The sequence below is a fragment of the Pipra filicauda genome, unplaced genomic scaffold (genome assembly GCF_003945595.2).
Source record: "Pipra filicauda isolate LSUMZ 115617 unplaced genomic scaffold, ASM394559v2 scaffold5_size6683894_pilon, whole genome shotgun sequence".
NCBI classification, from domain to species: Eukaryota; Metazoa; Chordata; class Aves; order Passeriformes; family Pipridae; genus Pipra; species Pipra filicauda.
Window position 1 is genome coordinate 4,269,897 of NW_024104754.1, and position 16,888 is coordinate 4,286,784.

Sequence of the window (16,888 nt, forward strand, 5' to 3'; positions counted from 1 at the left end):
AAACATATGCAAACCATACCATTAAATGTTCTCTTACATGTGAACTTCAAATCGGTTTATAGTTATAAACAGTAAAAGAACAATCCCTTGGAGATGGGTGAAAGTAAAAGGGACAAACTTCCCATCCTGAGTAACTTCCAGGTGTAATAGCTGCTATAAGCTCATGATAGGTGTCTTGCTACGTTACCAGTCCTTCCAAACAGGGAAGAAACTTTATGGATTTCCCTAGTGATCCACACAGTTTTGCAACCAAACTTCCCGTGAGAGTTGAAACACTAGTTTTCACTATGTGAAAGCTATATTAAGCTAAAAACCTTCTCCTTCAGCTACTTAGATGTATTGCCAGTGGAGACCAGTGGACAGGTCACATGCTGCCAGCATAAAAAACAGTCAGAGGGAGATAACTCCTTATGTAGGGAAAAACTGTATCATGTCAGGAATAAATACGAAATCACAATCAGGATATTTAATAACCTCCTATAGCAGAATTTGATTATGAGGCAGTCTGGGTCAGTGGTGGGAAGAGGGCAATTTTAAGGCAGTAATTACATTTTGTCTCGTCTTGCTATAACACTCTTATTCAATCCTTATTTCCTACAAACTGGCACACACTGATAGACAGCTTAAGTTGTTTCTTAAATAGAAGATACCTACAGCTCAAGGGTCTGATCACAATTAACTTATTCGGCATGTTATATGAAACAGTTTTTAGATCACATTTGATAGTATGAACACAGGAAAAAAATGTGATTTCACAGATTGACAGGGAAGGCTTACTTAAATGATTTTGCACTAACTGGTGTAGTAGCATATTCCTCAATCTCCTACAACGATATTTGATAATGTGATAAAATCAGATGTAAAGAAACTGGAAAGTTCTTTATAAAGCATTTTTTCTCCTCATAAAATGTTCACTACCATGGAGGCAGTCGCAGTAAACACATTAAACACTGAAATTCTACTTTGCTGTGTCATTTTAAACTCTTTCTACTTCAGTTTTAGTACCTGGGATACTAAAGGGATAACACATCCCTTGCTTATTATGCAAGGGAAGTATTTTGAAACATACTGATAAGTATATTTGTATGGCTTTGTTTAAGAAAAAGGCACATTCTGCCATTTGATATACTCAGTTTCCTTCCTATGTGATAACAGAACTGTTCTGTAACAGTAACTTCCACCTACTGAATGTACTCCACTTTTTGTATAGCTTTGTTTACAATGACACGTGAAGTGGTTAGTAAGGTTTCCTCATCATAAAATACTACCAGACTGATGGAAAAAAGTAACAAGAAATTTGATTAAATATAACACATATACATATTTCCATGAAATATATATCCCAATATAGCAAAAGAATGGCACAACAATATATCCTAAATCCCAGGGGCACTCAGAGTCCAGAGTCCATGTACTATTTGAATAGCAGGTTGGGATCTGACCTCATTTACACTATAGTGAAACTGGAGCTCCAGACAATGTGACATAGACAAAAAAAAAATTAGACTGCCCTCTTCACCTGCCTGAAGTATCTCTTCACCTAGAATCTCTCAGAAGACTAGGAACTGAAAAACCTTAAAGGATGTTCATCAAAACCTGCATAGAAAGCATCAAAGCGAAGAATATTTAAACGTGATGCTTTATCACCATCTTAATGTTCTATGAGGCCATTCCAGAGACAGTATTTTCTGATGACAAAGATTTTTATTTGCAAAGGGATCTTTTCATATATAAAGGCCTCTAAAATACTTGCTTATATTTATAGCTGCAGGCATCTTTTAAAACGTATCTCTAGAGTCAGTTATCAGCAGTAGTGGACAAATTTTGCACTTCTTCATAGTCATGGAAGACTGTTATATTCCAGTCTGAGACATCTACTCTCTCCAAAAAAGAAAGAATCAAATGTTGCATCTAGGCATGTTTAATGCCCAGAGCAAACCAACTTTTAAAGGCCTCCATCTGTTACTGCAGACTGTGGATGGTGTCTCTCTGCCCTTCACAATGCTGAGTTAGCACCTCTTTTGCAATGACCAACTGAAGCAGAAGCAGGACAGTAGCATTTAAAGGGAACTTTACAGTATTTACAGTAAAGGGGAGTGGGCGTGGAAGAGACAAAGTGTGCGTGCATATTTTCCTCTTGATTTTGAGTCTAATAATTCTCTAACGTGATCATCACAGTAGCATTGCTGCTGCCTTCAATAGTGAAATCGCCCGGAAACACAGACTCATTTAAGTTGGAAAGGAGCTTTTGAGACCAGCCCGTCCTATGCCCTTGCTCAAGACAGGTCAAAACACCAGATTAATTTACCCTTCAACAACTTGCACCAAATTCCAATTCTCTGAATGAGACAGAAGTGGGTCTTTGGAGTCCTCTGAAGGCAGTTGGATGTAAACATGACATAAGCAGACCTCATGCTGCCACATAAACATGCTCTGCCACTCAGATCTACCAGATGACTCCTTGCTTCTATGTTCCAGTCTCTGTGAATGTTTTACATCTGAACGGGTGTTGAATAAAAGACATCCTGGAACAGGTTTTGTGTATTTTAAGCCTCTTCAGAGTAACCCAACAGATGAACAGAGGGTTGCAATTGTGAAATCAAATGCCCAAACTGTGCCCAAAGTCCCACAGTAGATGTCTGAGCCATTTGCTGGAAAAGGTCATTCCTTGCTTTAGTCAAGGTTTTACATGTGTAAACCAAGAATAATGCTGTTCTGGTATCCAGCTTCAAAATCTGCAGTCAAAGCACGTATATGTGGTGCAACTGCTCCATCTTCAACTGGCAAATTAATAGTGTAACATGTAATTAAGACATGAAATGTGGAACAAAGAAAGCTGAATTTAGTCTTGTTTCAGAAAGTTGTATTTGGTTTGATCATTTACCAACATAACTACTTAGTATGAATACTGGTATTTATTTTAATTAAAAGAGAAATTTCATGGCATTAAGAAAGCTATTTATTCTCCTCCTTCTATTAGAACAAAACAATAGCCATTAAGCAGTACAGCACTATCAAATATAGTATTTAGGATATTTTTTAATTATTATTACAATGTACCATGGGCTTAGAACAAAAATATGGTATTTACTTTCTGCTTTTGGGATAAACCTGTATGTGCCTAAGGAAAGGATTTGTCTTCTTATAATTTTCATTTTAAAAGGGCAAGGGAAGGTATGTCATTACAGTATTGCACATCCTATTTTCAATGGTAGGCCCAGAATTATAGCTAAAAAGCAGAAAGCATACTGAATTTTTCTAATAAGTCAATCAATCCTGTCTGAACATGTCACTTTCTGAAATTGGGACCAATCAAAAAGGAAAAATACATTTCCAAGATAAAAATACTATGTTTGAAATTTTTTTTTACAAACTCATAGAAAAGACACAAAATATGTTTTTTCATGTTGCTAAGAATCAATCCTTGATGCTAAAGTCATTTCCTAGTACACAGAAACAAAATATATGGCAGCCTATAAAAGGAACAAGAAATTTTGATTTTAAAAGAACAGAGACATAAAATAAAAGCAATTAATGGTCTGAGCATCTATTATTCTTAAGGCCAAAGTCCATAACCACAGCAGCCTAGGACTGGAGTTTTACAGGGCATGCACATTCGACACAATGATCTCCCGAGGCGCGCAGGGGAGCGTTCACGTCCTTTTGGCTTTTGGTGATTGGGAAATAACCAGTGTGTCACATACTGCAGGCTAGCAACTGTCGAATTTTTATGACCATCAGTGCAGATGAGAAGTTGGTACAAAAGGGTCTATTCAGTCTCTGTTCCAGAATTTCAAACAAACACAAGCAGCAAACCTAGGGCAAGTATTTCTCTGTAATACAAAAGCGTCAAGCATGCAGGCTGCCATTTCCCACAACAGCTTCACTTGGTTTTGGTAGTAGAAAGTCAGCTTTGTTGCTCTGATGAAGATTAGAATGGGTAATGTGGACTGACCCCCCCCTCACGCCTGTAAATTTTGGAGGGTGAGAAAAGAGGGATAAAATGTAGCCTTTTCCTACCCAGAAAGGGAAGGAAAGGTTCTAGCTCCTTCCTTGAAGACTTAGAAGAAGAAAAACCTAATTAAGGGTGGAAGGTACGGGGACAGGTTCTTCTCACAGAGAACATGATGTGAAGGGAAGAACTTGCTCTTTTGGTGGCAAACAGCCCAAACCATGCCCTGCAATTCTCAGTTGGACACATGTTGCAAGAGAGCATATGAAAAAAGCAAGGGTGTTGCCAAGAACACACACTAAGAAAAACCCCAAAACAGAACCACAAAAACCCCGCCACTGCCACAATGGCACATCCAATGGTATTACACTAATTTTTCAATCCCAGTATATTCCAGCAGCATTCACTGCACTCAAGCCAACCTGCAGGACCACTAGTCTTGTGCCATGCTGGGGCTGTGGAGGTGCTGCTGGAACGCACAACAATGGCACTGGAACAAGGTTCCTGTGAGCCACTGAAATTTTCTTTCTGAGCAGCTGTGACAAATCAGGCTGGCAGTACAGTGACTGGTGGTTCAAGTTATGCAAATGTATGAGTGGGTTACTGCTCCACTGGGGAGAAAGTCCTATTTCAGATCTGCTAGAGTGACAGCTATAGCAGAAGCTTGTCAGGTAGACAATAAATAATATTGACAATACCTTCAAACTTACAACATACATTTACAGAAAAGCTACAGAGAAAATTTCAGCGATTATCCTTAATGCATATTTTATCTTCGTCTTTTTCTCCTTAGTTTTTATCAAGTTCCGATTGTAGGTTTAAAAGAAATCCAACCATCCTATTCTGAACCCGTAAATCACTCCCTAGGAGCATTCAGGATGGTCCAAAAGAGCTTTCTCCCAAAACCAGAGGTTCATCTTACTACAGTTTAACAAGCCAAGGCTTAACGTGTGTGAGGCTTCTGCGGGGCAGGCTGGACACTGAACCCAGCTCCTCTCCCAGTGGCAGAATGTACACGGCACCCTTCATCTCACAAAGCACATCAGCAGAGAAAGCCTGAGCACCCAACTGCACAGCAGCACAGAGCTCTAGTTCATACACAACTCACAGCCTCACCACCACGTGCTTTCTGAGAAAAAAATAAAATGTACCGATCCCATTCTTTTAACAATAACAAATAACAGACATTTAAATCCTCTATTTATTTAGCTTCTTACTTACTACCTATATTTTTATATATTTTCTCTAAAGAAAAGTTGCTTTCATATGTCACTGCCTTAGGGTGGAAGGCTGCAACACAGCCATAAATACTTGTTTCTTGTCATGTTTTGAATATATGTATCTATTATGCTGCTTATAACTTTTCCTTACCACTCCTCACAGCAACAGGTTTCCTTCAGGGAAAGTACAAGTAACACAAGTAGATACCTGGAATCAGCTTAACAGCGGAGTTTATGAAGGCCATAAATAGAAATTGGTTTTTTGTTATTTTTGGGGTGGAGTTTTTTTGTGTGCCCATAAGCTTGTTGCAGGGACGAAAGGCACACTGCCGCATGGCAGCACAGACAGCAGCGTTAGTTGAGCTATGTTTTACCAAACAGAATGCTCTATGTGCAGGCAGATTCTGATGGGATGTGCGTGTGTGCTACAGTATATTTCTCATACATGTGAAGTGTTTACACTTTTAATTTGAAAGACCAAAAACACAGAACTACTGACATAATTTCTCTGTTAGAAACCAAATTCACTCTGCCTGGGATTTTTCCCAGACTAAAACAACAGCAGAACCCCCCTAGGCAGACAATGAAACGACGTAATAAATAATCTGTAGAAGATTGCAATCACAAATATATTTTACATAATATATGCTAGATAATGTTTTCTTTGGATGGCACAGGCCCACACATCCCAAACTGATCTAGAAAACAAGTGTGCATGTAATTTTTTTCTTTCAAATAATCCCAGAGCCTAAATTAATACCGCACAGGAGCATGGTAGCTCACACACTTGTGCAGAAACAGCTCTTTCAGCACAACCTCCTTCTCATCAGCTGATGGAGGAATGCAAAAAAAAAATTAAAAAATTGCTCGATATGAGACTGGATGTAACGTGGCTGAACCTGTGAGGATATTTCTCCCACGTCTCTCAGCGACTCATGCGGGAAGAACACGCTGCCTGTGCTGCTAACATATTCTACCACATGCACAGCCACAAACATTATGATGGTGTGAAATTGCACTGGCATTACATTTTTTTCAGGATTTTACAGCTTAACAGAAATGCTGCTAGGCTACCAGCCTTAAAGTGGAGCAAGGATGGCACCCAGTGGCCAAAGAGATTCATCTCAGAAAAACATGTCTGTTTTCCACTCTTCACTTTTGGGAGTTTTAGTTATAAAAAGGTTCTAGCTCTAATATCAATTTGTTGGAAATGTGAAAAGCCTATAAAGAACACTGCCTTCTTCCTTTGGAGAACATTTATGTTTCTTTCTATAAAAATATTGTTTCAAAAAGCCTAAAGAGATATTTCCATTAGTAATTTAAATAAACACAAGTAAATATTTATGACAAACAACTGTTTGCAGCTGGAACATTGTATAGAGGAAGAAATAAACAGAGAAAGATATTTTTTTCTTCTTGTAGCATATGTGCCAAGGGAAAAAAAAATTTTCCCCTAGTTTCAAAGCCAGTACAACAACCAGGGAACTTGTTTATTTTAAAATTAACATTTATAATATCAATGCCAACTAGAAAGTTTCTATCTAAATAGTTTGGTGAAAAGCAACTTGATCTTTTTGATCAGAAAATTCCTAGTTTTAACTGTCAGTCTGCTGGGACTACAAAGAAATCCAAGCACAGGTAAATAAAAAATAATTTTAAATGTGAAACATTATGCCATTTTTATGGATTTCTTATAATTTGGATTTATTTTCTTTTATTTATTTGGATTAATCAGACATCCCTCTGGCTTGCATGGCATTTTAAATGTATTCTATGCCTTATCACTTTTTTGCATGGTCACTGGCTAAGTGGTGTAGCAATGATGAACTGTGTTTATTCCCCAATGTTTTCCAGCTGACAAGAGATTCTTATGGAGTATGACGGCTGATCAGATTGAAGGACAGACAATAGGTCTGTTGGATAATAAATCATTTCACCTTCACTTGTGAGCAATACTATGTCCCCAACAATTGCTATTTCTAACTTGATTTTCTAAGCATTCTCAAGACCTACCCAATTGTGGTTTTGTATATGAAAACAGATGCAAGAAACAAAATTTCCAATGTAAATAACGAAATGCAGCATTTGAGAGCAGCAAAGTAGCAGCCCACTTTTTTAGTATGGATAACTTAATAATCGTGTTTAATTACTCCTCTGATGAAAATGTCTGTTGTTTTAAAACCACAATATTACTGTGCTTAATTACTAAGAAACTGAAAAACAGTCACTATTAAGGGCAATAAGTCAGTAGTATTTTAAATTACTTAGAATTTTTTTTTATTACTGTAAATATTAGAGTACAGCAGAAATCCTTCGATTTATCTAATTCAATTGAAATCTATTTCAGCTTTAAAGAAAAAGACTTTTTAAAACAACTAGTACAAAGACTATATTTTGCCCATGCACATATTTTAGTTTTCTGTTATTTTCATTGATTGGAGTTTATTACCTGCTAAGGTCTTTAACCAGGAGATTCAAGCTCTGGTTGAATCTCTACTATGAAGTAGCTGATCTTAGAAGCAGTCATCTATTATTTAATATTTCTAGTTACTGTATGTCTTTACTTTGCAGTCAGAATACTAATGCTGTTTTTTCACTTTTTTTTAATAATAACCCTTAAGATCCTTCTTTTTGACCTACAATGTAAATGTACTCAAGGATTATTATGTATAGCATTAACACTTAAGAACAAATACATTTTGCCTTTATATATTCAAAAAATTCCACATGGAGTTACTTATTGACTTCTGCATTATGCCCTTCTCCTGATGGAATCCACAGACCAGAATCTATTCCTTGTTGAAAGAACCCTATCTCTTTCAAAAATTCACTTAATGACCTGTGCTAAACTCTTAAGTTAACATAAAAAATTGTCTGGGCATGGGTATATGATTAAATTGTGGGCTTTATCTAGCTTTCAGGCACAGGCTTCTTTCTTTTGCCTTAAATCTCTAATCGTAGATAGCGTTTCCTCAAGAGAAAAATTTATTTTAAAACAGGATTTACTTATCTCCTACAGTAGAAAATAAACCGGTTTTGTGCAGGCTTATCATAAAAATGCAACATAGTTGTGTCACACAAATCTTTTGCAGTCAGAAAGCAGAATTGTTGAAATCTTTCACAGATGTCTTAATATTTCTGTACCCTCTTTGCAAACGGGAAGGCAAAACATGAAGAAGTGCCCTGCCCTGCTCAGATGATATGACAAGGGCAAGGAAGGTGCCCGGTTAGACCACAAATATTCAGAGGTGGGTGGATGTCTCCTCATGACCTCTGTGACCTCCCTTTAACTCCTCCATAGCCAACAAGCAGGGCTGGCTGGCCCCTTCCAGAGGGCAGCTCAGTGCTTGAGCCCCACCAGTTTAAAGTACTCTTTGTAAACCTTCCCTCCACAATATCCTGGAAAACTCATATTTCATTTGCTTTGCAGGGAAGGGAACATTTTACTCTGGGAGCTCCAAGTTTTCACCCGAAATAATAAATATGGTAATTTTAGAAATATAAGAGGAATAATTTCTGTGACCTTTTGCAGCAATTTAATCTCATCTTGATTTCAATAAAACAGAATGTTTAAATTTTTGAAACCCAATTCAGAATTCCCACTAGTTTTTTCTATTAACTATCCCTACAATTAGGGCAGTAGTATGTAGTATGTCATACTGTAGCATGACACTAGCCCAGCAGGACAGCTTCAAAAGTAATTCCTGAACAGGTGCCTCTTGTGTCTGACATCCCACTTTCTTTATTTCATGGAAAAAATTAAAGCAAAAAACCTTAGGGAATATTATTTCAACTGAGAAAACATACTCCCTTGGTGCACTCTTCTCTGCTTTGGCCAGCTGCACTTTGGAAATTTCCTGACCCAGAGAACATCGGTCTCCATTTGCCTTTTCCTTCTGTTAATTAAGCACTTCAACCCATTAACATCTACAGTGATAGGTCATATAGTTTAGCTACATGTTTGCTGAAGAAAGATTTTTAATCAGATTAAAATCTGCACCCTGATAATTTCATTTTATGTTTCTAAATGTAAACATTGCATGAGAAAAGACTGTGAGCAATCTTTCCCTACTCCTAAATGCCATTTCCTTGTTCACTGAAATTGAAAAAAAATTGAACTACAGAGCACTAGTCTGAAGTCAACAGATGACAGCCTCACATTTCAGAAACTAGTATAAACCCTCAGTATTTTATTTTTAATCATTATTTATTATCTGTAATAATTTTCAGTGTATGCAATGTGTTCCTGACTTCTTATTACCATGACAACTGAAGACATAGGCACATGTCAAAGTGTAAAAAATGATGTAATACAATAAAGACCTCAAAGTCATGAATTATGAAACTCTTAACATGGTGCTTTAGGTCTTGTCTTATACGTGGGCAGTGGACGTGGAAAAGCAGAGAAATAAACTGTTTTACATCTTGTGATCCTGTGCCTTCTCAAAAGGGAAAAAGGGAACATATTAACACTTAAGCCCTGTTTACTCTCAATGTTTTTTCGTATTTTTTTTCCTTTTTTTTTTAATTGTTTCTATTCTCAGTGGAACTTGAGCAGCTGGAATAGCACTGGGGAAAAGCTCAGTGCCAGCCCACACCCTTCTGTGACAGCCAAAGAGGAGTCTGTATGACTAGCCTTGGAGGACAATCTGGAAATTACTGAAGCGTGTGAAGAGCTTCACACTTACACAGAACTGCAGGTCTCTACAGAACTGTGCCTGTTTCACCTTACACGTGGCTGGGACCGTGGCTTGCAATACTGACTTGGCAGTGTGACTACACGCCTTTGGTTTTTGGTAAACCCAGGTTACCAAACAGATTGAAACAGCACTGTCATCAATGCATAAAAACCTCATATTCTATGACAATATTTCGTAAATGATCTGAAACACAAAGGCCAGATTGCCTTTCTGAAATTTAATTACTAAGGAAGACTATAAAGTAATTATTATAAACCACTACAAATTATTTGATTACAAGGATATAAAAGTAACTAAAATAGTTCTAAATTGAAAGATGGCGTCACAGCAGAGAATAACACAGCCACGGAATGCTTTCCCAATCCTTTCAGAGATGAGAGATAAAATTAGTATAAAAAAAAATTCAATTTTTTCATTGTGCTGCCCACTCTTAGGAATTTAAGGGTGCATAAGACATGAATAACAAGTTCATTTTCAATCACATGTAACTCACTTCAAGTATCAAATTCACTTAGATCCATCATTTTTCATTAATTCAACTGTTTACATTGTCATATACGGTAGCAGTCAAAGTTGTTTCTTTTTTTGGACCAACTCATTCCACTGTTTTTTAGTTAAAAGTGTTTTCAAGAGAGACACAAAAGCCTCCCTATGTCAAAGTAGGACTTAAATAGTCACACCTCGGGCTACAAAACTGAGAAATGCAGGAATTGTTATTCATGCTACATTTTGAATTGAAGATTCTGTAAAGCAGGTGATACATTATTTTTCATTGTGTATCTCTCCTGTGTGCTGTTTGACCTAAAAAAGGGAATCTCTCAAAGGGCTATAAATAATGCATCACAGTCATTAAATATTGATCTGGCTTACACCAGTCACAGCTGCGCAATTAGGTTTGCTTCTTAAAAATAGCTTCTTGTACATTACCCATAATAGCACAGTGTTTACATATTCCCTTTGGAAACTACATTAGTTAAATTTAAAGGTGATGTGTGTTTGTGGGACTGCTTGCTAAGTCACAGGACTTGTTCCTTACTGTCTCAGAAGTCAGTAACTCTTGCTATAAATATCCTGTCCTGGACATAATTCTGCATTCTTTACTCATGAATCTTGGTTTTTTACATTCACACAACTATATTTAGGCTTGGAAAGCCTGAATTTCAGGAAGAAGAAACCTGGCACTACAGGACAATGTCATAGGATAGCATCAATCTTAGATTAATCAGACTTCCCTAGTCTTACATTTTTCTATTCCAACCATACAACTGCTTATAGCGAAGCACTAAGTGTAGTACACAACAGAAATAACAGAATGGTCTTTTAAGGCTAAAATACAAGGGAGAACTGAGTTGCCAGAGTTTTTAAAATCATACCTATTTCTAACTTCTTGAACAATAAGAATTTTTTCAATTCTTATTTTGAATAAGAATACTATTGATACAGGTATGATTCATTGGTACATTACTTTAGCTTATCCTGCCAAAATCCAGTTTGAATTTAGCATAGTTATGTAGATTCAAATGAGGAGAAGCATTGTGACAAATCAGGATGAAGACTTCACACATTCTCAGATATACAAGAAAAGTTTGCACTCAAGGTGGATTTTTTTGTTTTACTTGCATCTGCCCATGGAAAGTAAAGTTTACTTTTTTCCTGTATCTGGAGGAGTAACATCAGAAATCTCCCTATCACAGTAATGCAGCACTTATCAGAAAACCAAAAAAATATAATGCAGTTTGTATGAACTTAACAGAATATTGGATTTAAATAATTTTTTTGAAGTCATAATAGTCCAAATCCAAAAGTAAAAAATGAAAGTTGAAAAATCTTTAGAAGAAAAGAAATGTAAAATAATCTGGCAACAGATACTCTATGTACAATACTTGCTACAAATTTTATGTTTTCATTGCTCTTGTTTTAATCCCACAAAACATTCACAAAAGTCTCACCCTCTTTCTTAGAACCTGGAAGTAAAGTGCATATTCTAAATACAAGAATAACCATAGATACCAGAAAAGTAATTCTGATTAATCATTAATTCAGATTCAAATGCCTGTTATTGAAACTCTATCAATTTAGCTTCCATGTTTTCCCCCACTTTAAAAACCTACACATTTTCAGGAAAACCAACCCATTTTCTACTGAAACAGTATTGAAAACAAATCAAGTTTTCACTTAGACTGCATTTTAAACTAGCATTAAAAGAGGACTAGATCTTAAAATTTTACCTTTTTTTTTTTTTTCAGAGATGTTGCTCTGTCAGAAAACACATTGCAAAAGACTGGCTACCAAGAATAAATAGAGGCAAGGTGGCAGAGGAAACATTACTGTGCAGTTTTACAAATGCCAAACAAAGCCAAAACCAGCAGCATCCTGCTGAAATCAGTGGCAAACCTCCCATTACCTCCCCTGGGGCCAGATTATCACCTACAGAGACTCAAGGATTTGCTCAGGCTCTGAATCCAGGTCTTTGCAGTCTTGCATCTACCCGGAGAGCTAAGCCCCCTCTTATCACTAAAACAAGCTCACACTGGGTTAAGGCCTTGAATTTTCCATTCCCACTCGCCCTGGGCGTGGGAAGCAGACAGAGTGGCCCCACCCAGGTCAGCAGAGCAGCACTTGCCCTCACTGTGTCTGAGCTCACACTGGTCCTGCTCACAATGCCCTCCAGAGAAGTGTGTGCCTGCAATCCCAAGCGCTAATGAATCCCCAGATAATGAAAAGGATTGGTGACACGGATTTTTACAGCAATTATTCGCAAAACTGGATTCTCTTTTGAGAAAAAAACTTCATCCATTCATTAATAGAACAATTTCTAGTCATATAAGCATTTTTAAACTTGGCTTTCAGATTTTTATTATGAAAGCTATATTTTAGAAACACCAGAAATGGAATCCCTTCAAAAATGTGCAAAATCAATTCAGTGTTCTGTGTGAATCTACGTTGCTGCTTTGTTTTTAGACAATTGTGGAAATCAGATATGGAATTGGCCAATTGCATGACATGGTTCATTTTCATACATTCATGTTTCATTGTTCCATACTGTGAACTTCCTTATGTATTTTCCAGCTCCACAACTAATAGTGCTTTGCACTTTTTCCCAGCCAAGCATCTGGAGAAAGGTATTTTTTTGGTAAGGGTTTCTTATTGTTTTCTTTTTGTTTGTTTTTGGTTTTTTGTTTTTTTTTTTTTTTTCATTAATCCTTAGATGGAATTAGAAGAAACAGAAATAAATGTTATTTAGTTTACAGAACCTGGTCACAGTGATTATGTTTAATTCTTAAAAAGATATATTTGTGAATTTGTATATTTGTGAATCCATCCACTAACAAGAGATTATTGAAAGAATTTCAAGTAAGAAAATCAACTTTAACTAGTCTTGCTAGGCTTTCCATAATGCAATAAAATAATTCTCCTGGCCAGAGGAAAAATAAACTTAAAGTACATTTGCAATTTTTCAGTTTCTATCAGAATATTCTTGAGATCTTAGGAAAATAAAATATTAATGGAAAAGCATTTTATTAAGACCATAAAAAATAAGATTACAAAGAGGAAAATAAACAACTTGTACTACAGGAATATGTAATTACTTCCAAGCTGCTGGGGTCCAGTTACAGTATGTGTGGGGCAAGATGCTGAAAAGTTGTCAACTCAAATGTATTGTCACTCCAAAGTCATTAATTACTGTTGGGTCTCATGTCAGTCAGGAGCCAATAGTGAACTACTGGCATCACTCTCATTTAGATGTTTCTATCGTGTGTATGTTACTGCTCTGCTTGAATCAGAACATCAGGTAAATCTTAACAGACATTTCCTCTGACATCTGCCAATAAATCACCAAGGAGAGAGGGGACAGTTTTAGCCCCAAACACCCCCAGAGGGAGGGATGGTTTATTAGCCAGTCAAGTCTAGAAGATGACCCTAATATAACAAAGGGCTTATATAAAATATAACAATGTAACAAACAGAGGAAAGAGCAATGATTTCAGGGTAGGATGCCTCGGGAGATCTCAGCAGGGACACCGGCTGCCAGAGCTCTGCAAGTGGGGAGATGGGAGTAATTTCATCCCACAGATGGATGGCCCTCTCTGGGGATGAGCTTGTCACAGGCCCACAAGACGTGCTGGTCATCCCTGGGTTTTTGTTCTTTTTATTTGTTTAGATCCAGTGGTGTGAAGCATTAAGAAAGACTACCTGGGTCTCATTTTGTCAGGAGCTGAAACTGAGACAACGATATAGGAAAGGGAAAATTTTTCTGAAAAAATGGCTTAGCTTAGTTTAAGGATAGCTTGGTTATATTCCTTATTTTCTCATTTATGTTCTTTATTAAAAATTGTATCTTTTGGAGTTATTAATGAATGAATGCTTTCCACTTCCTTTTACCTTATCATTACCATTAAATGGATAGTTGCATGCCTTCAAGGTAAATGGATAATGACAAGACATTTCTTAGTTGGAGACTGGCATATCTATTAATGAAGTCACCTGGGAAAACAAGTAGAATAGCTTTTCATCACACTAGCATCTAAGTCCAAAGAGTAATATAGCAGGCTGTTATTTCAACTACATTGACCATGAAGGAGAACGTCTTTCAATGGTTGACAGCAATCAAGAAGGATGGCCTTCTGGTGTGTACAGAGATACTGGTGGAATCCTGACAGTCACAGAAATTATATTAAGGTGCTTATTCTAAGGTAAATGAAAATACAAAACAAAATAAAAAACCTGAATGGTCCTCTATCCCTTTCTTTCCTCTCTCTCTCAACAGTGTTCAGTGTTCTTTTTGCCAAACACAGAATACAACTTATGCACACAAAAGTATTTTCCCCTGGCTGCAGTGTTGGGTTCCATTAATAATTAAGTAATCTAATCTTCAGCTTACAAAAGCATGGGTAACTGCACCAGTAACTACAATGGAGGGAGAATATTACACTCTTATCACCAGGTGTCGATACAGTCTTAAGGCACAGCCATCATTTGGGTAATAATTTACAAACTAATTAACTAGCAAGAGCTGCCCTTCCTCAGCCCAGGTAACTCATCAGTATCAGCTCTGTGAAGTCACCCATGTCTTCCCCCTTCCACCACAGTCATCCCTGTGGTGCAGAGAGCAGGTTCCAGCCTGACAGCCAAGTGTGAAAGTAACGACCCAACAGCTATTTTTCAGTCAGACAGGTGCCAGGGTGCTAGAGCAGGGAATGCCAGCAGTGCGGGGTCACAACAGTCCAGATCTCCTGCCCAGACCTCGCTACAGTCTCTGATGCACTTTATGTACAGGAAACCAACACTGATACACTCCACAAGAGCCTCCCAAACAGTTTTGAGGAGCTCTCTACAACGTTGCCTCCTCATAGCCAAGGGAAGTGTCAACCCCACGTGTTTCCTCAAGCAGAAAAAGACCAACTAAGTCTATCACAAAAGCAACTCTGCAGTGCTGCCAGCGATGAAAGAGCAAGGTCACTGTTCCCCCTACTTTCTATCCCATGGCAAGGCAGGATTCAGAGAGAACATGTAATTATTGGTCCCTAGCAATGCTACATTCAGAACACATCACTTTAACATTCTGCCCAGGGCGCTTACAGAAGTTAAGGGATTCCTCACCTTCCCACCCAGCCTTGTGAGGGTACACACAGTCTTGACAGTCAATGCTCTGCTTTTTCAGTAAACACAGAACAGCTTCCACACTATAAGCACATGACGTCTCAAGTCCCTCTTATTTTCTCTAGTCTCTTCCTCATCTCCTACATGGTATGACTTTCCTATGGTGGTCCATGCTGAGGAGGCCACCAAACTACATTGACATGCAGTTCCAGCAGCAGTTCAACCAGTTCAATGGAACTTTGGTGGGCCACTGTGCACCCACCACTGCAGGTCTTTATCCTCTGAAAGATTTTTTTTTTTCCACCTTTCCTGCTTAGCAGCCTAACACGTGATACATCCTTTATAAATCATTGTTAATTAAGATTTTCTGCTTTTGATGTAAAAATTTTCTCTCAGATAATCCACGCCCATTTTAATTTATTTTTATATTTTCAGAAATAACTAGAAACTCAAATCTTACCTTAAATTTATCAACTTCTGCCTTCGAACATGTTGCATGGTAAGACAACACCTGCCCCAGAAGAAAAGAGAAAAAGCAGTTTTGTACACTTGACAAATAGAACTATCAGGGCTCTGTACTACAGTCTAATCAATTATGTTTAAAGCAAATTTAATTAATATTTGTACGTAGTAATTCAGTTCTGAATGGCAGTACATAATAGCTAATTGCAGGTTATCAGGCATGCATTTGGCATTTATGTTGCAGGGAATTTTATAGAGAATCATGGACAATAAGTAATTTAATATTACAAGGATTCCTACATTGTTCTCCTGGAGTTCTACAATCAAAAGAAAAAGAATTTAATGTAAAAATCACAGTAGACTTACAGAACTTAAAAAATGTCTTTTGCTGTAATGCCTGTGCACATCACTGCACCTCTGTGCTACACCTGACATTCTTTTCAATACCCTTCTGGAGATGACAGCATCAAACAAAATGCACAAAGTACTGCAAACCTCCTCTCATTACCTATTAGTATTCATCCATTTATATGGAATACGTTCTATCTTATGTGACAACACTAACATTGAACAAGCACTCCAGAAGGTGGAAGAGCCAGTCTGTGTACTGGACTCACCAGTACTGACTATGCACGGGACAAGGTCCTGGTCCATGGGGGACCTCACAGAGCCAGAGCACTCCTGGCCAGGACAGGTCCTCCTCACCACACAGCAACACCCAATCTGCTTTATGTGCCAAAGCTTTGATGTATGCTTCTCATTTTGAAATAATTTTCATCTATGAATGTCAAAGGCCCTTGACTTACAATACCTTGTAGCAATAAGTCCCAAGATGTAGTTACTCTTATCAGTTTTAGAGATGTCACCTTTTACAGTAACAGGAATTCATTCCTGCACTATAAAAGAATAAATAACAAACACCAATTCATTTTTTCTGTCCCACATTTTACTTT

At 37.5% G+C, this 16,888-nt stretch overlaps 1 protein-coding gene across 2 annotated transcripts in view; it reads right to left on the bottom strand.

Annotated features, from left to right (window-relative positions):
- The window catches only part of PDE11A (phosphodiesterase 11A), a 127,505-nt gene that overhangs the window by 44,533 nt on the left and 66,084 nt on the right, over nucleotides 1-16,888 (bottom strand). For both annotated transcript variants that reach the window (XM_039387967.1, XM_039387966.1), the window contains exon 10: nucleotides 15,934-15,984. In XM_039387967.1, the coding sequence (XP_039243901.1) occupies nucleotides 15,934-15,984 (51 nt within the window). The remainder of the gene's footprint in view (nucleotides 1-15,933; nucleotides 15,985-16,888) is intronic.